Source organism: Rana temporaria, chromosome 5, assembly GCF_905171775.1.
Source record: "Rana temporaria chromosome 5, aRanTem1.1, whole genome shotgun sequence".
Taxonomy (NCBI): domain Eukaryota; kingdom Metazoa; phylum Chordata; class Amphibia; order Anura; family Ranidae; genus Rana; species Rana temporaria.
The window spans coordinates 379,559,576-379,584,524 of NC_053493.1; the positions used below are offsets into that span (position 1 = coordinate 379,559,576).

The 24,949-nt window shown below is 39.6% G+C and overlaps 1 protein-coding gene across 1 annotated transcript in view; it reads right to left on the bottom strand.

Moving 5' to 3' along the window:
• The window catches only part of CSMD3 (CUB and Sushi multiple domains 3), a 173,439-nt gene extending 148,858 nt beyond the window's left edge, over positions 1-24,581 (bottom strand). The window contains exons 1-4 of the mRNA XM_040354643.1: positions 24,518-24,581; positions 22,863-23,051; positions 22,588-22,734; positions 7,564-7,752 (exon numbers count right to left, since the gene is read on the bottom strand). Of these exons, the coding sequence (XP_040210577.1) occupies positions 7,564-7,752; positions 22,588-22,734; positions 22,863-23,051; positions 24,518-24,581 (589 nt within the window). The remainder of the gene's footprint in view (positions 1-7,563; positions 7,753-22,587; positions 22,735-22,862; positions 23,052-24,517) is intronic.
• Between the last annotated feature and the right edge of the window lie 368 nt (positions 24,582-24,949).

The following is a 24,949-nucleotide window of genomic DNA, read 5'->3' on the forward strand; positions in this document are numbered from 1 at the left end:
ATGCTATGGAGTACAGATGTGCCTCTTGGTAGATCCCAATTGCTAAGGCCAATGGTGCTCTTACGAATGCTATGGCGACATGCTAAATTGACCTACCAGCTGACCTCCGATGCTTCCCTGGTCACTTCCTTTCTATTTACTCCCAACGTACAAGATAGCTTGACCTCACAGATGTCCCAAGTCTGGATGGATAGGGCCCTGTTCCAGTATGGTCAATTGGTGGATACCAGAACCAGAACTTTGAGGTCCTTCCAGGACCTGAAAGATGCTTTTGATTTACCCAGACAAGCCTTCTTTAGTTACCTACAAATCCGCCACTTTGCACAGTCCCTAGTTCCGAACCTGCAATTCTTCCCCTTGACCGAGTTTGAGAAGTATTGCCTAGAGGGTTCGTCCCCTAAAGGTATGATATCACGCACCTACCAACTCCTGGTTACAGATATGTTGCCAGCCGGTCCTAGACATGCCTATATGCGTAAATGGGAGCAGGCCTTGGGTGAGCATATACCCCTGAAATCATGACAATTTATTTGGTCTCAGGCCTCTAGGAGCTATGTCTGTACATTATATAAAGAAAATCAATACAAGATTCTCCTTCACTGGTACCAAACCCCTGATCTGCTCCATTCTATATACTCATCGGCAGATCGCCGATGTTGGCGCTGTTGTAAAGAGGTGGGGACGCTTTATCATATCTATTGGACTTGCCCACTGATCATTCCCTATTGGCAGACGGTGCACTCTCTTCTCTACTCCATCTTTGGTTCCTGGGTGCCACTTGACCCTAAATTGTTCCTCTTGGGCCTCCCACCTCCTTCCTTTTCTAAATACTCTAAAAAACTCTTGGCCCAAGTGTTAACAGCTGGGTGATGCTTGATAGCCCTGAAATGGAAATGGAGGGAACCCCTTCGTTGGTCGAGTTGCACTCCAGGATCAGAGACGTCAAACGGATGGAATATATGACAGCCTCCCTAAATAATTCCCTTGAGACGCACAACCGAATATGGGAGCGGTGGGATATCCTGGAAACTCCCATTGCCAGTTGACACGGAGCTGATGTTTCCGGGATGTGAGAAGACTTAGGTCCTCTTCCCTTCTACCCTCTCCCCCTCTAATCTCTCCTCTTTCCTTTATCCCCGCTCTCTAGCCTCCTCGGCTCTACGTGTGTATATATATATATATATATATATATATATATATATATATATATATATATATATATAAATATATATATATATATATATATATATATTTTTTTTTGTTGTTATTGACACACACTTGAATGGGTACAAATCTAGTGGTCATGTAGAGCAGTGACTCACACTTTATTGTCTGGTTTCTGACTTGCACTGTTTTTCTGTTCATCGTGCCTCAAACCTGCTTCACTATGTGTGACATTGTATGTTGATAATCCACCTGCTGTATACCACTTAACATAACGTGTGTCCTTTCCATTCTTTGTCTGTTGTATGTTGGAAAATGTGAACATTGTATAAAACATTTCAGTTTTCAAAAAAAATACCATATTTAGTTCATTCAATAAATAAATAAAAAGAAGGGGGAAAACAACAAAAAAAGAGGAAGGGGAACAGGCATATATAAATATATATATACTTGTAACAAAGTTTATAATGAATTAAATACATATTTAAAGCCATAAATAAAATCATTATTACAGACTAGATATTGCATTGCATTAAACGAACACTTCCAACTATGTATATAGGTGCATATATGAACAGCGGTATCCTATGTGTCAATAAAGTACAAAGGGAGATGTATTATGCAATTATGTTAAGATAGTTATAAATATATATACTGTATATATAATATATATATATATATATACATATATATATATATATATATATATATATATATATATATATATATATATATATATATATATATATATATATATTAAAAGAGGATGCACTTACCAAGAAAGAATGACTTTAAATATGTATTTAATGAATTATAAACTTTGTTACAAGTATATATATCACGCGGAACTTCAAATTCTCAAAACTGTAACTTGATTTTATTTCATATTTTGAATCTGTTTGATATTACTGCCATATGGTAAGAAAAAAAAAGTTGTTTATATTTTTTATCTCTGGTATTATTATATTTATTCACTTCTCTGAGGGATATAAAATGCCACCCCACTCAAACCCTTTTTTTGACACATAGTTGCACTTCCTCTGACATCAGACGGGAAGATCACATGGCCGATCAACCCCTCGTGCAGTAGCCCTGGAAACTGTCCGGAAGTCATCTGTATTTACAAGCCTTAGACAAAAGAGGGAAGCGCCTCTGAGTATGCTGCTTTTAATTTAAAACATAAAAATATATCCAGCACTTACATCATAGTAATATGGTGCAGTCGTGGAAGCTGGCGTGCATCTGTAGCAGACAGTCCGCAAAGCGTCAGAGCTGGGCAGCCGGAGAGAGCCGGGGAGAGAGACGGCTGAGTCCTAGTTGTTGTGCCGCTGCTGGGCAATGGACTCAGCCGTCTCTCTCCCCGGCTCTCTCCGGCTGCCCAGCTCTGACGCTTTGCGGACTGTCTGCTACAGATGCACGCCAGCTTCCACGACTGCACCATATTACTATGATGTAAGTGCTGGATATATTTTTATGTTTTAAATTAAAAGCAGCATACTCAGAGGCGCTTCCCTCTTTTGTCTTTCTCTTGCATACACCGAGCTGGCTTCGCTCCTGGATAGCAGCCCTGAACTACTGCCTTCAACCACATCAGTTCCTCATTTTCATCAATCACAGCCTTTTTAGGCATTTTTGCTGGGACTGAACCTATCATGGATTTTTGATTATGAACAGTCATACTGTATATCCCCAATGTGTTTTGTGATTTTTATCTCAAACTAATCGATCCTTTTAATCAATTTCATTATCATTATTTTTATTTTTATTTTTATTTATTTTTAACCCTTTAGTTGATTGTTTTGTGCAAACACCCTGAGCGCTGTACTCCATCCAATTTTTTTTTTTTGTATTTACAAGCCTTGTTTATGTAAAAGATTTATACAGTTTACTATGCCTGCCTATTATAGAGGGGCTGGCAGTGACAATTTATAACTTGTTATCTTTAAGAATAACGGTGGGTTGTGCTGGGCAGAGACAGAGACACAGAGATGACAGGCAGGAAGGAGGGGGTGAGGGGGAGAGCTGAGAGCAGAGAGGATAGCTGCATATGATGAAGGGATGTACTCTGACCATGGTGGTCAGGGCTCAGCAGCCCTGATTTTCGTGGTCAGTGCAAAGAGGGGGATACAGGAAGTGGAGGGATCAGGGGGATGTTTTATCGTTTAGAGGGGGCAGATTACACAGCACAAGCACTGTGCAGGAATGACAAAAACATATATATTTTTTTCTTTCTAATGGAAGCAGTAAAATAAACAGAGAAATGTCCTTCTCCTTCTGATTCAGAAAAGGGATTGAAGAACAATGTCCTGTTTTGATAGAAAGATGGCTCTAGGCATCAACACCACCACATGCTTATGTAAAATGGGTGCTTTACAGGGCAAGCCCTTATCATAGACACCCAATTCCTAAAGTTGATGGCAACAAGCAGAGCTACCTTGTGGCTAAAAGTGGATAGAGGAATATCCCTGATAGGTTCAAAAGTTGTTTTTTGAGGTGCCAAGAAAACCAAATTCAGATCCCACTGAGTAACAGGTGAATACACAAGGGGAACCACATGAGAGACATCCTAACCAAAGTTCTTATTTAAAGAATAGGAGGCTAATGGTCATGGGAACAAAATGGCAAGATGGCAAGTGTCAAAGAACAGTCCTCAGAAGAACCGGCACATCTGCTAATACCCAGCTGAATCGCAGATTGGCACATATAAATTTGCCAGTGCTAAAGCACATGCGCATATGGGTACGAACGGCCGCAAATAATAATTTGGCAAGGCGCACACAATGTGTGACAGATTCTGGCACCTGGTGTCCTATTTAAAGCCAGCAGCATCAGCCACTAGTTGCTCTTCAGCTCCCTCTTGCTCTTCTGAGTCCGCTGCTGCCTGATTACCAGTATGACCCTGCTGACTCCTGACTCTGCTTGCTGCCTTACTGGCTCATATTCTGTGCATGACTTCTGGCCTGGCTCCTGACTCTGCTCCTGTATCTCCCTTCTTCCATGTCTAACCTGGTACTCCTAAGGGACTCCTCCCCAGCAGTGAATCCTGCTCGTCAGCCGCCATCCAGCTGACATCTCCTCATTCTCCTCATTACTTCAGCCTGTCACAGCTGGCAACCCCCGCTTCTCTGAGCATAGTACTCCCTGTTACCACCATCAGGGATGCTCTACACTTACCTGCAAGGGAAGCCCTCGCAGCACTCTGACCAGGTGCGTGACAGCAAGTGCTGAGATTTAGCGCTGATGGTACTCAGAGCCAACTGTTGATCCATGCCTGATTGCAAAATGGTAAAGATTCACACAATGGAGTATTTCCTGGGATGGTAGATTCTTTCCTAACACCAAGTAAAATATACCTTCCATGTGCAAAGATAGGCGGTAGTAGACTTCCTGGCTTTTACTATTGTGGGAATTACAGATCTGGAGATAAAATTGTTCCTCAAGATTGGACTTCAACAGTCATGCTGTTAAAGCCAGTGCCTGTGAAGCAGGATGGTAAACAGTTTCTTCAGACAGAAGGTCCTAACAATCCTTTAAGGCCCACTGATCATCTGCCAGAAGTCTTATCAGGTTTGAATTCCACATCTACTTAGTTCAATCCTGAGCTATGTGGATCACCAGTATTCCCTTCCATCTCAATATGATGGAGCAGATGAGGAACACATTTAAGGTTAAAAAAAGGCACTGATCCCATGGAGCCATCAGAACATTCACTGCTTCCACTGGAGATTCTCTATACCTGGAGACAAACCTTTCCATTTTGTTGTTGAACCTGGCCACTAAGTGATTCACATTTGGCATCCCCCACCTGCGTTCTTGAACACCTCTGGGTGTAAAAAATGGACAAGGCCAGAAGCTTTGCCCAAGACAGAATCATTAAGACTTTTTGCTCTTCCTGGATGGATGATGTACGCTACTGCTATGAAGTTGTCTGACTAGATCCTGATCATGTGGCCCTCTTTGTCAAAGTGTTCGGTGTTGTTGTTGGAGCAACCAAATTGTATGGAACTCCAGATTATTGATTGGTAGATGGGATTTCTCCAGGGTCCCTTTCATAAATAAGGTATCTCAGACTGCCATCTGTTTTGAGAATGAAGGGTTTTCGCCAACTACTGAATTTGATTCCTGAGTCACCAGAGCAGAGATAACCTGGTCTATGATGTCAGGTAAATTGGATTGTTATGAACCTATATTTCCCATGATGACAGGATCACTAGTGTTCTGGTGTAGAACTAGGCAAACGGGACCTTCTAAAATGAGGCTACCCTTAGCCACAGGCCTCTTATACAGAATTGAAGAGTAAAGCAGTTTCCTGGACTGAAGATCTGAGTCTAGGAGCAGAGAGTTAGAAGTTTCTCTTGGCAAAAAAAAAAGGAGACTAACCAAAAATGCTGACCCTAAAAGGTCAAGATCAAACTGAATCGTTCCAATGTCTGAAAATGCTGTTGGGCTGAATAAAAGGGGACATGCAAATATGCATCCTTGATGCCTCCTGAAGCAAGAAGTTCTCCCTAAAGGAGGGGGTTATGACAGACCTTCAGCAAGTTTAGCAACCACTTTTTTTGACATTTGATCTGCAGCACGACATTTGAGCCAAAGAATCATCTGCATGTCCATTGACAGGCAACTCATATATGCAATAAGATGGGAGACATCCAGTAATCCATCTATGAAGTAGTTCAGAGCTGCTGGAAGGAGCTCAAAATGCTCTGCTTTTAGGGAATACGCTTACAGGGAAATACATTTTCTTGTTATGGCCTTTGTACAATTTTACTACAACTTGTCAGGGCACTGCAGGGCAGTGCTGCAATACAGGGGCCAATAAAAGTAAAATCTCCAAGCATTCGTCAATGGGATCCTTAAAAACAGGTGCATTCTAGGACCCGCTACAGTGGAACTGTTACTTGCGTGTCTAGGATCTGACTTGTTGCACTGCAAGGCAGAGACAATAAAACTCAAGATACAAAGCTAGGCCAAGAATACTCATGAACTGACTTATGGAAGCATGAGAGGTTCTAATTGCTGGAGGTGACAAGGTCATTGTTGGTGGGTGTCAAACATCTGTCCCCTGCGATAAGGAGCAGTGGTAAGAATGTGTTACCACACACACACACTACACCTGTGGTATTATGTCAATGCTTAACCCTTTCCACGATAAACCAATTAAAAAAAACAGGGGTAATAATGGCTCCCAACAGTTTAATTCACAAGGTGATTCCTAGTACTTGGACTAGGCTGCTAGTAGGGCATTTTTAATCCCCACTAGGGGATGAAGAAGAGGTTAATACCGCCGGTGTGGCGCCAATGCCAAAAAGCTTTGCAGGAGCTTTGGCAGCACTGCCTATTCATTTTAATGAAGTGAGAGGAGAGGTGCTTTACAGGCGCCTTGCAGGTGCTATTTTTAAGCGATAAAACACCTCAGTGCGAAAGTGGCCTTAGGGACTCAGTAACGCCTGAGGCTGTGTCATGGCTCTGAACCCAGAAAGTACTCAACAGTTAACAGATTAGACTTAGATCTTGAAATCGCGACAATGCAGAGCTCAAAGGTCACAATCCAGGCTAGCCCCACCATTGTTCAAGAACAATGGGGCTGTGTACAACCTCAAAAGCTATGGATACACCACTCCAGCTAGCTGTGCATACAGACTAGCTCCAGCAGTGTAGTAGAAGCTTGATTAAAGAAATATAATCTTAAATATATGAAAAAAAATGGCTAGCAAAAAATATTAATAACAGGAAAAAAAAAACGGCAAAGATTTTCTCAGAAGGGAGAAGACATCAATTCCCCTAAGATGCTAGCAAAAAAACTAGAGCATGCTGGGAGTGTGAGAGGCTAGATGGAGCTGATCACTGTATTTTGGTTTGCTAGTGTCCAAGTCCTCCTGCAGATGGCAGTATAACCCAGTTCTCCCTCTAATACAAGCAGACTTCTTGATATGATAATGATTCCATTTTATTACCTACTATACAAAATGTAACAGTACACCTTCCAACCAAAGGTGACGGAAGGAGATGATCATAATATACCTCATGTAGTCATGGAATGCCACAGTTGTACATTTTTATATTGAAACTATATTAATCTGTTTCAAGCATCACAGCCAGGTCTGCAGGTTGCTCTGCCGTTGTGCAATAACTGCCTGGTCTAAGATTTGCTTAAGCCTGTGATTGGTCAATTAAATAGCAGCAGCATACTGATGAGGTCATCACTCTGTCCCTTTGTTCGTCCATAGTTAGATTTACACAGTATACACACATATACACAGTATATACTGTATATTCAGGCATATATATTATACAGCATGTGGTTAAATGATATGTTTCATATTAGAGAGATTTGATTTTTTTAAAGGATGGACAAAATGATAATGACCCATTTGTAAAATGTTTGTATCTCTTTACCTTGACAAGCCGGCACAGGAGCATCCCAGGTGTAATATCCATATGGAGTTTTTTTACAGACAGCAGTGCCTTTTCCAATGAGCCTAAAACCTCGGTCACAAGCCCAGCGGACCATGCTGTTCAGCTGCCCACCTGTCTGGCTGACAATGAATCCATGTGGAGGAGATTCAGGAGTGCTGCAGTAATGAGCTAAAAAATCAAATACTACATTAAATGTTACATAGTGTTCTACTGTATACAGTTTCAGTAATAAGAGTATTCATAGCAACAATTTTTCCATTTGAATGGATTTTTAAAGATACATCAGATTATTTATTTCAACAACAGCCTTCCCAATAGATTATGTGCATTTAACAAATTGTATGCAAGTTATTTACTTGTAAAACCTCCCTTGAGAAATCAGCCATAAGCCATAGGATGCTGTTGGGTGCTGCCATCTTGGGTGTGATGTCTTCAGCCCCAGTAGACTTAGAACTGCCACTCAAATGACAATCTCTACACTCTATAGTATTCTCCTCCACTCCTCCCCCAGCAGTTACATAAAAGGTTATGTAAAAAGGGGAATGGAGGGATGTATAAGCTGGGCAAGCACAGAGGGTAATTAGACACTCCCAGAAGAGGAGAGGTTTGTGACATACAGCAGGAGTGAGCGGTGCTTTTCCTTGAGTGGTGACTGTTTCTAGAAAATGTAAAGGCACATTGCAAGTAATTAAAATAATTTAAGGAATGGAAAAACACTGCAAGTGTGCATTTAAAATGCTTGATTTTTCTGTGCTTTTACCTGACATTTTTAAGTTGGCAGGATGGCCCCTCTTTAAGTGATTTTTTTGACAAAATATCTGGTTACGCGTAAAAAGAACTAAAAAGCTCAAACTGTGTTTAAAAGACGTGTCAACCCTTCTAAGGCAGAAGAGTTGATTTACTAAAGGAAGTTAGACTGTCCGCTTTGCAAAGGAAGTTTTTTTTCAGAGTTCATTCAATGTGGTGAAATTTCTCATTGCAAAAAATATTCAGTCACATGTAAGTAAAATAAAAAAAATAAACAGAATTTTGCTTGCACGTGATTGGATGATGGAAGTAAGCCGAGCTTCACCTCTTTCACTAAACTCTGGACAGAATTCCCTTGCAAAGTGCTATATTCCTTGCAAAGTTAACAGTCTATTTATTTTTAGTAAATATTACGGTAACTAGATATTAACTAGATTTGGACTGCAATAGGAAGAACTGACATCTCAGAAAATAATATTCTGAAGCAGTTACCTTTTAATTTGTTGAAGGCCCATTCACACCTATGCTTTGCCACAACACTAACGCATTTGTCCTACTGAGGTACATTACGGTGATTTCTCATCTTCCATTGATGCCAATGTATTTCACCCAAATCTTCTGACTTTCACCAAAGCTCCATGGAAATGAGAACGCTTTGCCTTAGTGCTAACTAAACGTTGGCAAAACAGCAGGTTAATTCTCCATAGGAAAACAAATCTCTATAGGAAAATACATTCTCTATAGGAAAAAAAAAATCTCTATAGGAAATAAATAAATCCACCATGTTTCAAATGAAGATTTGACCAAATTCTAATTTTGGTTTGTCTTTTTTTATAGCAAAGGTGTTGATCAGAAATCACAGTGAATGTCAATATGCCACAGGCTAATAATTAGCTGACAGAAGTGGGGTAAATCTAACATTCTTTCAGTTATAAACAAACCCCACCATGCTTCCTGGTGATTTTAGTCACAAGCGTATTTCAACTTTAAATGGGCTTGATGACAGGTCATCAAATATGAACAGAAGAATAATCCTCCTCCAGGAATGATATTAGTGGCTTCTCAGTAACTCAGTTTGGCTGTTTAGCTATCCTTTAAGATATTCAAGGTATGATTATGCACTGTAGAAATAAGTTCTTTATGGAGAGGTCTTGAAGTAATTACTTGTTGTGAGCCCAGCAGGAAGGTTATGTACAATGTCAAGTATCCAACCCTAGCAAGAATTCTTGGTCCAGCAAGTAGACAGATTTCTAAAAGGCAGATTTTGCAATAGCGGTATTCAGTGGTTGCAAATTATTTATGTACAGAAATTATTTCTGTACTCAGAACTCTTTTCATTTTCATATAAAGGTTGTTGGGCATACTTTGAATGAACTTCATCATTGTCTGAACAAGTTTAACTGTTGAAGTAATGAACGACTATTTTTTTTTATTTTTTTCACTTAATATGTTTATTTATTTTTCTTTCCTTGTTATACATAAAACAATATGTGGGTAGGCGCAGAGCAAATACAATACCAAAAACAAATACTTATACAATCCTCTTATCAAAAAAATACACATACATTCGCTCTGGACCGTCCCATAAACTACCTCAATATATCTTCCCATTCTAACCCTTCTCTTAATCCTCACTCTCTCTCACTCTCTCTCACAGAGAGACAAGTGAGGAAATCACCCTTTCCCTGCTCCCTCATTGATCCGGTTCGGCCATTAGTCTTTTCCCCTCATCCGAATTCTTAAATAAATTCCAACTCTTCCACGTTTCTTTGTATTGATTATTTTTAACCTTAGCTGAGAAAACTAGGTCTTCCATGGCTTCTATTAGCTAGATTCAGAGAAATGTGCCTATCTATAGGCGGGCGTAGCGTATCTCAGATACACTACGCCACCGTAAGTTAGAGCGGCAGGTCCTGTATTCACAAAGAAGTTGCGCTCTAACTTTACCTCCTGCTGCTGTCAATCAAGTTCTGTGATAAGGTAACTAGTAGTGGTGTCAACCTGTGCTGTGTGTGTCTCTGAGTGCACACAGCCTGGCTCAGAAGCAAACCAGCACTTCTACCATCATATCAAGTGGCTTGTTATGGTGGTAGACACCGAAGTGGAGGACACAAAAGTGCCGGCAGGCAGTGACATATCTAGGGTATGGCAGCCATGGAAAGTGCCATGGGCGCCATATGAAGGGGGGTGCTGTTGAGTGGCTGGGCAGCAAGGCACTTACCAGGGTCTGAGGGTCTCTTCTTCCCTCCTCCCGAGCATAGGCAGGATCTCCCTTTCAGCACCTTTGCTAATGGACGAAGGCAGTGCTATCCCTGCTGCGTTCAGCCACAGCCCTCCCCTTTTCTCTCAGGCTCTCCCATTCCATCTGGTCGCGCACAAAGAAGAAGGAGAAACATCAGTTTCTCGCTCTCCTATGTGAAAACGGAGGCCTTGAAGATTTCATCACTTCCAGTATTGGTTCTGCATTTACCTGGCCTTGGAGGGCAGAGGAAGGATCGGGGGTCTAATAAACCCTAGGTTTCTCCATAAAGAGGATATGTCACTACCCAAGGTATCACAAGGGATGATAAATATCACAAATTTTGTTAGCTGCTTTTTTCGTTAAGGTTATCTGAAAGATGGGTTTCAAATGTTTAGACAGGGGCGCAGTTTCAGTGCTTGCTATAGGTGCTGTTTTCACTAGATATGCCTCTGCCGGCAGGGGACCCCAGAACAGGACGATAGGGGCCGCTCTGTGTCATTCCATTGCAATGAGCAGGTAAGTATAATATATTTGTTATTTTAAGACAAAAAAGCCTTTACAACCACTTTAAATAAACAAATAAAGGAGGTAAAATTCTAAACCAAATGACACTTAGCTTGCTAAAAATACTATTTATCAATAAACAATTAACATCCTTTTATTTTTTAAATACAATTTTATTTTCATCTTTCATCTTAGTGCAATATTGATTTAAGGTTTGTCCAATCCCATGTAACTCTCACTGTTGCTGGACAAATTGTTCTATATATAGTTATCAATATATTGCACTAAAGTTGGCTTTACTTTTTCTTACACTCACTTAATAAATAAATGTCTAAAAAACATTGTGTGTCTTCTGCCTCTCAATCTCGGCTGTCACTGACTTGGGCTTCTCCACTGATAATCAGAGTGGTTCCCTAGCAAATGAAAATTTGCAGGCTGCAGTTGAAGAATACTATCAGTTTTAAAATCAAGTGATTATATATATATATATATATATATATATATATATATATATATATATATATATATATATATATATATATATATATATATATATATATATATATATATATATATATATATATATATATCAAATGCATCTTTCACATTTGTGTGCATTTGTCAGGCCCAAATAAAATCACAGTACTTTTTTATACTGATTCAAGGTACCAAATAAAAACCAATTTTTCCCTACAATATATAAAAATTACTCGGTATGCACCATAGCCCAAAAGTTATTGACAAGTTAACCAATGCATACTGACACTTCTACATGTAACTAGAATTGTGCATTCGTTTTCGTCTGAATGCATTTTCGTCTGAATTTCAGGTATATTTGTTATTGTTTTAACAAACAAAAACAAACGTGCAGAATCCGAAATCCGAGTGATCCGACATAAAAAAAATAGTTTTTTTGTTGCTACAACAGTTCAATAGCTATCTAGGGGAATCGACATGATGCTGACAATAGAAATCTGTGTCTAACGAATCTGCTGTCGAATGTGCCTAACCTTAACTCTATTAGTCCAAGATTATTCTACATAGAGAGGAAACATTCGACATAGAGAGAAACTATTTGACATTATAGAGACAGTGTTGGGGTAGACCATTCGACATGAATGACTAAGATTTGACGAAGCAGCGAAAAACATACAAGCCTTGAATCTGTCATTGAAGGCTTATGGTGTCTGTCGAAAGTTCTAAGAAGATTTGACGGAGCAGTTAAACTGTATGACGCCGCAATCGTACATTTCCGGTCAAATGCTCGGCCCATAGGCCATAGAAGAATTTGAATGTTGGTTGACTAGTAATAATAATTTATAAATATAATTATTACTACTGTCATACAACATTAGAATTCTTCTATAGCTTGTAGGCGGAACATTTGACCGGAAATGTACAATTGCGGCGTCGTACAGTTTAACTGCTCCGTCAAATGTTCTTAGAACATTCGATGAACACCATAAGACTTCAATGACAGATTTGACCTTAATTAATTCGGATTTTCAGATGAATGCATTTTTTAATGAAACAAAATAAATAAAAATGAATTTAGGGAGTAACAAAATAAATGTATTTTTCGGACAAAAACAAAATTCCGAAATGAAATATTTTAGTGCACACATGTCTACATTTAACCCGGTTTAAATCTAGGTATCCATGAGTTCCGGTCATAAAAGAGATACAGCTATCTAATGGCAATCCCTCCTTTCAAACAAACACAAAATATTGTTTGTCACAAAAAAGTGTTAATGTGTGAAATCCAGTTCTGTCATTATGTGTGTGTGATTTTTCACACAGGCTGGTATAGTATATTGAATATCGGGAATTGCACATCTTGTTATTACAGATGTCTGCCTATTATGCTGGTACAACAGCTGTGCAGTATCTGTGCTGTAATTCACATGAGGTTAACCCAATTATAGGAGGAAAGAACCTCTTCCTAATGCGGAAGTTTGTCACTACAAGTCAACCATGAAATGCAATAGATAAGATTTGGGGTGTTTTTTTATTTTGCATAACAAACTCTGGTTTCCTTGGAGACTACAATTTTCTGAAATGTTGTGACAGAGTTAACTTAAAAGATAGCATTATAGAACAAACAGATTTAATCTAGTTGCACATCAGATAGTCTAAATTCCATTTTGGCATGAAACGCATGCCTAAATTTTTTTTAAAAAAGTTAGCTTTCTGAAAATTAAATGTAAAATGTATTATATAAATCATCCGATGTATTGAATTTAGGCTACAGTTTAAGAACAACCCACTGAACACTATTCAATGTTAAAGGCTCAGTTCACCTAAAATTGGAGTTTAGTTATTTTAATGATAGTGAAGAGTAAAACTACCTGATAGTTTCCTAATACTGTATCTCTCAGGGATTCAGTTAATGGAATATCTGCACTTGACTTCATGTGTCTCCATACCAGTCATAACCATGAGATAGCCCTACACGCCCTATTGAGTTTAATTAATTTTTATTAATAAAATGTTATCAATTTATTATTTATTTCTTTATTATGGAAAATGCATTGGAAGATCATTATAAAATCCACATCTTCTGAAAACACTCAATACAGCCAAATAAAGGCTACGTGCATTCAGTTATAAGTGGATGGGATGGATCTCCAATTGACTTATGCCCTGTACACACCATCAGAATTTCCGATGAAAGGAATTTTTTCATCTAATATTCTCAGAAGCAGAACTTCATTTTTCTGTGCTCGTCATTGTGTTTTACGTCACCGCATTTTGGATGGTCGGAATTTGGTCTGACAGTGTGTATGCAAGACAGCTTGAACAGAATTTTGATGGAAAATTCCATCGGATTTTATGCCATCGGAAATTCCGATTGTGTGTACAGGGCATAAGTAAACATTTAGCCATTCTCTGAAAAACAATCTGAGGGGAATCACATTTCAAAGTGCGGCTAAGCAGCTGTTGTCAGCCATTGCATTTTTTCTTGCCAAACATAAGTTTATAATGGGACTAAAGTGCCGCAACCTCAAGCCAAGCATTTGGCTCACAGTTGTGGTGTGGTCCCATTGACTTGCCATGGTAAATTTCCGGTGCCCATTGATATGCTTGCAAAGGAATACTTCACCGCAGGCTACACACCTCTGTCCCCATCCTTCTAGCTGCAGGGAGCAAGCTCTCCACACTATTGAGCTGCTGAACTTGTACCAATCCAATATTTTATAAAGGAAGGGACAGCCGCACACTGTAGAAGCTACATTTAGTTTGTTAAAGCAAGACTTTAGCTGGCATTATAGACTTTATATATTTTAGCTGGGCAGTTGGGGGAGAAGTAAAAAGGTGGCTTCAGGCATTGTTGTTCCCAGCAGTTTTTTCACTGCCACAGAATCTCACTTACTAACTCAATCCAACTGAAGTGGGAGGCTCTGCCTGCTGTAATTGCATGATCAAATCACATTTGAAAGAACAGCTGGTAGAACCAATGAAATAAGCATAGGAAACTTTATTGGAGGAACATTCTGTATCAAGAGTACAGAAGACTTGCAGTGCTTCAATGGGTGCAAGAAGAGATTTTTGGGCTGAAAAACCAACTGCTAAAGCTGTAAGGATAGGATTACAATTGAATACTGGAATCACCCAGCCTACCCCTCCGATTGTCAGTCAAAATAATCCCAATAAAGGGGGGCCCTGCAGTATGCCAAAACATTTATTTTTTAGTTTGGATAGCATGGCGAGGAAATAGTACCACTGCTGTTTTTTTTATTGCAGTCTGTTCTCCCATTAGAGGGGGGCAGTCTCTCTAAGGGGCTGATTTACTATAGACAAATCAACAAGGGAAGATATCATTTGCAAAGGAATGTGCCCCAGAGCTTAGTGAATGAGGTGAAGCTCTGCTGACCTTCAACATCAAATCATGTGCAACAAAAAAAATGATTGGGTATTCTTTGCAAAATGCAAAGCACCACAACCCCCTGCAAATTGCAAACTCCTATGCAAAGTGAACAGCCTTTTTTCCTTTAGTAAAACCTTTAGTATGTGTCCTGATGATCATTGTCACTGAGACTAGAAGGGAGGGACAATACACAATTCTGAGTTGTTACCAGAACAATAATGGAGGGGAAATCTTCCAATGGGATGATTGTTACAGTGACAACTGTCTAGGAAAGTATTTCTCTCACTTTGGACAGATTTACTTTCATTTCCTGTTGTGAAAGGAAGGAAAACCTGCATGGCAGGACACAGATAGTCAAAAAAAAATCTTTGCAACTAACAATCTCACCCACCCCCACTGTTTCCTACTTAACCACTTAAGCCCCGAACCATTTGGCTGGCTAAAAACGAGGCCACTTTTTGCGATGCCTCGCTTAAGTGATAAACCGTACCATCCCGCTACTGCGGTAGATGGTACGGATGGTAGATGGTACGGTGATAAAACATCTATACGCCCTCTCCCTCCCCAGAATCAGAGCCTTACTGTCCCGCTATTGCGGTAGACAGTAGTGTGGTACACACCGGGGCCTCATTCCACCACTACAGGACCAGCGGAGCACCTCTACCCCGGATGCTTATGCGGATGACACAACCTACAGATAAGCCTTTGTTTTTTATCACTTTGTGAGTGACACCTTTATAAGAATTGTCTGTTTTTACATTTTAAAAACATGATTACTACGCTTAGAGGGTGCTGCTTTGTCTCCCTGTACTGTTTCAGATTTGCTTCTTTCTGCAAGCCGGGAGCCCTCCCTGCGAGAGTACAACTGTAGCATTTACATGAACTTGCTTCAATGGACTAACATCCACAGTTCAGTGATCTTTTACTAAAAAGATTGGTGTATTTTCCTTTTCTTTTTTCTCCCCATCCCCACCTATCCCCTGATTTCCCTAAGCAGTTAGTTGTTTACCTTTACTGGAGAACGCTTGATCTACCCCTGTTTTTGTTTCTATGCGTTGATCTGCCCAGACATGCCATTCTGCTGACGTATATCGGCATGACATGGTCCTTAAGCAATTAAAGTAGTTCTAAAGGCTGAAGGTTTGAACCTTCTGTGTGCAACAGCCTCCCCCCAGCCCACTAATACTTACATGAGCTCCCCCTCGATCTAGTGATGTACACAAGAGCATTGGCTCTCCGGGGACTCTTCCTTCTCATTGGCTGAGCCATTGGCTCATGCTGCTGTCAATCACAACCAGTGAGCCAATGAGGAGAGAGAGGGGGTGGGCAGAGTTGTGGCTCTGTGTCCTAATGGACATGCAGAGCAGCAGTTCGGGAGTATGGCTGCTTGGGTGCCTCCCAGTGCCTCCCAGTGCTCTGTGCAAAACTGCTGCACAAAGCAGGTAAGTATGACATGTTTGTTATTTTTAAAAAAATGCCTTTAATATTACTTTAATCTAAGAAAAAGTTTAGTATATATCTGGCTTTTTTTTTCATTTAACCTAAAATGCTAATGTCAGGATCAGGATCTGAACTCACGACTGCTACTGAATTGGCAGTTGCTCTTCTTGCTGAGACACCAAAGATGCTGGACAGCATCATGTCTGATTCCTTATACAGTCTTGCCTTATGCCTTGTTTCTGGTGAACCTTGAACTATTTGCTCCTCCCATGTACTTCCTATTTAATTCATGGCTTTGCACTTGCGGTTTGCCAGATTATTGTGCTCTATCCAGCCGATATCCTGCTCCTTTGCATACCTGAAGCTGTCCTTATCTCCACTACCACTCTTTACTGACCGTTGACTTGCTCCTTGACTACGCTTCTGTTTGATCCCAACATGCAACTATTCGTTATTGACCTTTGGCTTGTTCCTCGACTTTGCTTTCTCTTGAGTCCAACCTGAAACCACTTGTTACTGACCTTTCACTTGTTCACTGACTACACTTCTGCTTGATCCCTACCTGCTATATCTGCTACTGGACCCTGCTTGCTCACCTCCTGGTTGGGCAATCTTGAGGACCATGACCTGGTACTAACTCACAGCACCAGTTAGTGCTTAGACCGCACACGTCAGATGAGTGCGTTTTATCTGCCAGGGTGACCTGTTTGTGTACTTATACAGCTGGTTGGTGGAAGCTTCTCTACTACTTTAGATACTGGTCTGTGAGCCTGACCCCTTACCGTTATAGCTATCTAAAGTCTATTTTGAGCTTGAGATCCACATCTGTGATCCATTAGAATTTTTCTGACTGTTTTAGAGAATCAACTAGAGGTAGATTACAATAAAAATTTAATTTTTAGGAACAAATTTTTTTTCTTGTGTTGCAAAGTTTATTCCTGGAGATTCTGCCAATAACAATACATCCAGTTGCATACTAACATCACTAAGCCTCTGCTTTGTAATTAATAGCACTGGTGTCAGTCTGCCTCGGATGTTGGGTTGCCAATCAGGGCAAGCCTCCCGCAGACCTGATAGACATCCCAATAGCAAAGTAACAGAGAATCCATGGCAGGCTGAATATGCAGCTGTTAATTATAAGACTTCAACTTAGGGTTTGTTTAGACTTGTCAAGAATAGTGGGCAGTCATCAGTATACCATTAGACACATATCTTGTAGCACCAACATCCCTGTTATTGGAAAATATTGAAAGAACGGGATATGGGATTTTAAAGGTGCTAGAGATAATAGTCAATACAACATAATTTATAAAAAATAGAAAATATTTTATTGATAACAGCAATTAAAAAAATGATAAATACTAATCATTGACTGTTACAGGCATACATCTAATACCTAACATGTAACAGTGATGGATTGTATACAGTTGAAAGTAGAGTCCATTTTTGTTCGACAGTTTCACCTGTAAGGCTTCATCAGGACTGGACGCAAAGGAATACTTTAAATAATTTTTCAAAAGAAATCCAGCACATCGTTCTGCTCCATTAAAAAAAAATTGCCAAAAGTTCCCATAAGGGGGGATGAGAAACAACCATACTAGTCAAAAACCTCTTGAGATGCCTTCCTTTGATTGTTCAATTACCCATTCAAAAACAACTTTTGGCAATTTTTTTAATGAATCTGAGCGATGTGCACACACAGAGACCAGGAGGGGATTGGTTCCATTGCAGTGACCTCTGTTACTCTATGAGCTGGATTTCTTTTGAAAAAATATTTAAAGTATTCCTTCGCTTCCAGTCTTGAAGAAGCCTTACAGATGAAACTGTCAAACAAAAATGGATGCTACTTTCAACTGTATACAATCCATCACTGTTACATGTTAGGTATTAGATGTATGCCGGTAACAGTCAATGATTAGTATTTATCAGTTTTTGAATTGCTGTTATCAATAAAAAAATTTTTTTTTTTTATAAATTATGTTGTATTGACTATTATCTCTAGCACCTTTAAAATCCCATATCCCGTTCTTTCAATATTTTGTTTAGACTTGTGGTTGGGGAGTTAAAAATGTACAGTTAAGCAGCATTTTTAGCATCCCCAACCATCACCCCCTAAAGCTGAAATGGCAGTGGACAGGGGTGTTCATTGTTGCAATGCTTTGTGTCCGATGCAAAAAGTATTTAAAATATTGCACATGGAAAGCAGAATACCCACCAAACACGACCTATTTAAACAAATAATTGTGTGCAATGCATGTGGTTGTTATGGGGTTAAAACAGATGGTGAGAGACGGTCACATCAACTCCTCACTGCTTGACATAAGGCCTTGAAAAGTGATCTAAATGTGAATTGACTTTTGAAGGAATGGTGGTCTAAATGCAGGCCTAAACCTAGCCTTATGCTAGGTTTAGGCCTAGTTTTACCAGAACAAGCACTCCCGTCTCATAACTTGCTTCTGGGCATGCGCGGGTTTAAAACGTCGTTTTTGCCCACACACGATCATTTTTTACATCACGAAAAACGACATTTTGAAAAAGCCGAAAAATGATGTAAAGCCCACACACGATCATTTTAAATTACATTTTAAAAAATGTCATTTTTTTTTCATGCCAAAAAGTGATCGTGTGTATGTGGCATTAGAATTGTCAGCCTACAACAAGAAGTGCTGTTACTTGCAGGATCTGCAGGTAAGACATTTTGCATCAGATTCAGAAAACAATATTTGCTTACCTTTATACAGAGAGGCAGAATGATTTTGGGTTTACGTACACTTAATTTATATTGTGTTACAATGGCCTTTGTTTTTTTTTTGTTTCTTTAACAAAAGTGGTCTTTTCCTTTAAGTATAGTAATGGGTCATGTTTATATCGCCAGATATGTGTTGGCAGTCTGCCCAAACAATTCTGGGTGGAAATACTGTAGGCATTTCACAAGTGGTAATTATAGATAATTGCTAACTTTACATGCTGCGTGATTTGGATATGTTATCTCTGAATAGTGTACATACGTACTGTACGGCTATACTGATTGAATCCATTAGCATACATTTTAGGTAATTTTAGTCTTCAGATGTTTATTTACAGCCATTTGGCTTCAATTTCCATCCCTTTTATCTTTTGGCACAACATTATATTACAAGAGCGTGGCTAGATATCGGTGGTTTCTCCAGGAATATGTCCCTGTATTTAGTGGATGGAAAATAAATATAGACTAAAGAAATTTATAGAATCTTACAATCCTAAGCTGGTGTTCACTGTTTTGCGAAATTAATTAAGTCAATTAAGGTAAGCAGTATCAATATGTTTCCTGAATTGACATTTTACAACAGTTTTTAGTGTAAGCATTGTCCATTGAGCATAGCATCAGCTGGTTTAATTAGTTAGGTATAAGCATACTCCTAAACAGAACATAAACAAAATTTTAAGCACATTTTTAAACTGTATAAAAAGGTGTCATGGTTTTTCTAAAATTGTGCAAAAACTATAATAATGAACATCCACTTTGTTTTGATGTGTTAACTATACCATAGAAATCTGTTTGATAAATGTAAATAATAAATGCAGGTTAGGATGAAGGAAAAAAGCTGGGACAGCCGCACTCCAAAAAAACTCCTCCTTTAATTAAAAATCACAAAATACATGCCACAGCAAAAAACAGCACAACAAAAGCTGACGTTTCGCACTATGCCTTAGTGCTTCTTTATAGCTATGAAGAAGCACTAAGGCATAGTGCGAAACGTCAGCTTTTCTTTTGTTGTGCTGTTTTTTGCTGTGGCATGTATTTTGTGATTTTTAATTAAAGGAGGAGTTTTTTTGGAGTGCGGCTGTCCCAGCTTTTTTCCTTCATCCTAACCTGCATTTTGATTGCACTGCCTGCACCCTTGGCTCGGACCACAGGAATCAGATTACCTGGTTCTCTTTGAGCGGTTACCCACTCTCTCATGTAAATAATAAATGTTGATCCTGCCAGAAATCCAGTGAGAGCTTAAAGCGGAGTTCCACCCAAAAGTGAAACCTCCACTTATTTGCTCCCCCCCTCTGGTGCCACATTTGGCCCCTTTCAGGGGGGGGGGGGGTGGAACGGGGACCTGTTTTTGACAGGTCCCCGTCCCCACTTCCGGGAGTATTTGAAGCTGCTGACTTTTTTTTCCCCCAGGTGGAACTTTTTTTTCACCTTAATACATTCTCTACATGAAAGTGTTACTAAACCCAGGACCCTGCATTCACTATATCTGGTCTCCTACAGTACACAGGACATACAATTATTTTAGTAAATATAAACGGTTAAATAACTTTTTTTCATCATCAGTTTTGGCAGTCCTGTGACTTCTATAAATGTCTACTCAAGGCTTGTAGGAGGAGTTTTCATTCTTCCATGATTGCCCTATGAGAATGCAGGACCCCTGACCCTCTGTTTGGGCAATGCTAGTTGGCCCTGTGCTGATCACATGCACTCTCCCAAGAAAAAAAACTCTCTAGCAATACACACCAAACTGAGCATGTGCCACTTGCCCCTCAAGGCTCTGTAAATATCAGGAGATATATTGGAGACAGTGTAAGAAGGAGAGGATCTGAGGAGACAGGATAAAACAGACTTTCTACACAATGCAGAGGATTAACTCCTTAGGTTCCACAGTCAGTATAAAAAGTATGCTAGGATGACAACACTTACTCATTGTAATGTATCTATGGGGGAGTAGCCCTATTACTCTAGGGCAGGAAGTTAGAGCTACAAACCCCTCCTCTTGTTCTTCATAGAATGAGGGAGGGGGGCTCTGTAGCCCACTGAGACACCCAGGAACAATGCTAGCGGATTGTGCCTAAATCCAGAAACCATTGATTGGTTGCAATTAATGCAAAGTAGAACAAAAGGCAAGACCTATTTCTTTTATTTTGGATAAAGTAAGGGAGGGTTATAACCCCTGTTATTTTTTTTGCCATCTGTCCTATTGGGGAGATTTTCCTTCATGTCCCTGTCCCATAGTCAAACAGTAAGTGAGAAGAAATCCCTCCAAAGTGAGGGAATCCAGGGTCACCAGAACTAGTGTCCCCACTGGAAGATTTCCCCTTTATTACTGTTCTGGGGATGGCTCGTCGGAAGATGCAATAGAACGGTACTAGATGTACTTTTAATGCAAAGTCGAAATAAAGGCAAAACCCTTTCCTTTAATTTTGGATAGAGTGAGGGAGGGTTATAACCCCTGTTAGTTTTTTTTGCCATCTGTCCTATTGGGGAGATTTTCCTTCATGTCCCTGCCCATAGTCAAACAGTAAGTGAGAAGAAATCCCTTCAAAGTGAGGGAATCCAGGGTCACCAAAACTAGTGTCCCCATTGGAAGATTGCCCCTCTATTTCTGTTCTGGGGATGGCTGATCGGAAGATGACAAATAGAGAGGGTGAATCTCCCTAAAAGGGGTACAAACAGTGATACCATCCCAAGTGGTGTTTTAATCCCTCTCTACTCTTATCTAAAACTAAACTTATCTAGAACATTCTACTGTATTTGGCCATAAAACCTCTTCTGTGCCCCTCTTTATTTTAGTTTAATAATTTATACTACACACTGGCTTTTTCTGACCTCTTAACTAAGCCTTGCCAACTGCTATTTCAATGTGTAGTAAGACTGCTTCAGTGACCAGTAATGGCCCTCTGGGTGGACTGGAGGGTAAGCAAGGCCTAGCTATGAAGTCTGGGTAAGCCAAGACCCATTAACTAAGTGAAACTAAATCATAGATTGGCATAAAAAGATTTTTTTTTTTTTAAATAAAAGTAATAGCAAATATCTTGTGATATCTATTATTAGGCAATACCTTTACTTGTACATTTTTGTATGCCATAAAACTCCATGACTTTAACAACCTCCATGATTCAAAAAAAATAATAATATCTGCTTTATTTGCAGCTTATATATCTACAAGTGCTCCCACTTGTCTTTTATTCCTCTGTATTTAAGTTACAGAAAATAAAAATATAGATTTTATTTTAAACAAAAAATACCACGGATATTAATATAGCTAAACACGCACTACCAAAAAAGAGCAAGAAATAAGAATGATAATGTGCAATGTGGGATATCGAAAAGCAGCCAATTAAAACCTAATTTACTGTAGCCAGTAAAAAGAACAAAATTGATTGCCATGGATTTTTAAAATTGTCAGAGCCTTGTTGAATTATCCTATTAGAGGTCATAAAAGGAGCATACCTATGTATCGTATTCTGAATCCTTTCTTGTTGGTGCCGTGATCCGCTGACCACCTTAAGAAAACTTCATGTCCGCTGCTGGTTATGTTAAAAGTAGACGAATAATCCCCACTTAAGGAAATCAGCAGTGGATAGTGGCTGTTTGGTCCTGTTCCAAATGAAATTTTACAGATTAGTGCAGGAGAAACTTTCAAACCCAAGACAAATGCATTGTATGAAATGTCATTAGCAGAACAAAGGCTTCAAATTAGACTCAACCACATAATGTTCCATTACCGTCGAAAGCTTCCAGCACGTCAAACTCCTTTTCAGTATGGAAAAATTCAAAGATTAAGGTTATATTGTAACCCTTCTCCACGCTAATGCTCCACGCACACATCTGAAGATTGGGGTAGCTGTCAGGATAGCCGGGACTTAGGATGATACCTGTCGAGTCGACACGTATTTCATTGGCCGGGCATAGCACTGGAAAAGACAAAGAAGATGCAAGCTTCATAAAGAAAAGGGTTTATCTCACACTGCAGCTGTTCTATTAAACATTTAATTAATGCAAAATTCTGTATATGTGATCCGTTTCTGGAGAAAGCACCAAAAATGATCATTGAATCGGCATGTAGGAAAATATTAAATTAAAGTTATATTATTTTACTCATAAAGAAGAATCTGAATTATCATATAACATTACATTTATAACACATGCCCTTTATTTGTACAGCTATGTGAAATAATAAAGAAAAAAACATGTTAACCACTTCAATACAGGGCACTTTCGCCCCCTTTCTTCCCAGGCCAATTTTCATCTTTCAGCACTCTCGCACTTTTAATGACAATTGCGCAGTCATGCAACACTGTACTCAAATAGAATTTTTATCATTTTGTTCACACTAATAGAGCTTTCTTTTGGTGGTATTTATTCACAACTTTTTTTATTTTTTGCCATATAAGCAAAAAAAGAGCAAACATTTTGAAAACAAAAACAATATTTTCTACTTTCTATTTTAAAAGAAATCCAATAAAATCTAATTTGGCTTAATAACTTTGAGTCAAAATGTATTCTGCTACATGTCTTTGGTAAAAAAAATCCTGTTAAGTGTAAAGTAATTGGTTCATGTGATGTACGCAGATGATCACGGACATATGTATGCTGATAATCACTGGGACATATGATTTTACTGGGACATATGTGGGGGACAGGTGTTTTTACTGTGTGGGGATATGTATGTGGGGACATGTGTGTGGGGACACTATTTTGGTGACATGTGTGTGTTTACACTGTGTGGGGACTTTGTGTGTTTACACTGTGTGGGGACACTGGGCCGGTGATCAGTGTGTAAAAAGCTGTAAAAAACAGCTCATACACACTGATCACCGACCGGCTGCAGCAATTAGCTCTCCTCTCCTCACTGACAACTTCCGTGTGAGGAGAGGAGAGCCAATAGCCTAGCAACTGGCTCTCTATTTACATCACATGACAGCTGTGATTGAACACATCTATCATTGCATCAGGAGGGCCAATCACAGAGCCCTCCTGCCGATCGGAGATGCGTCGTGTCCGGGTGACACATTCGCATCGGCATCTCGCCACTGAGCGGGCACGTGGGTGCGCAATCCCCCTTCTTCTGAGGAACGTTCCTGAACGTCCATTCAGAAGGAGGAAGTACTCACCCGGCTGTATATGTATATGTGCATTGGCCGTGTGGGAGGTGGCTAAAGAGACCCTGTTGCCAAACCATTTGTTTAAAAAAAAATCTTCCCATGTAATTATATGAACATGCTACTTGCTGCAATATTGTAATCTGACAGGGGAGAGACACCCCCACTGTAAGAATACACAGATCAGCGCTGCAGCTGCCGATTGAGTGGCTGACATGGCAGTTGAACAACAGTAGTAAGTTGATAGCTTGACTTCTGTTCAGCTGCAGTGGCCATACCTGAATCGAAATTCCGTTGGTCCCCGGTAAACAGACTGAATTTTGATCCATCTATGGCAACCATTACTGTGAAGGGTGAGGGGAGGGGTGGAGAAACTTGGTAAGTAAAGAGTAATTAGACACTCTTCTAACTATCTTGGAGTGGTACAATTTTCTAACAAGTTCAGGGGCACATACCAAGTGAATAAAAAAATTATATTTATGGAGAGAAACACTGCAAGTAACTATTTTAAATACTTGATTTTTCTGTGCTTTTGCTTGACTTTTTTTAAATGTGGCGACAGGTCCTTGCTCTAGCACAATTTATCATTTAATATTTGTGCCAAAGTCATACATTTGCACTCATGGGTGTAGGAACCCTTACAAATCTGGGGGGGACAGCAATTTGGCTGCGTTTGATGGGCACAGTGGCTGCGTTTTATGGGCACAGTG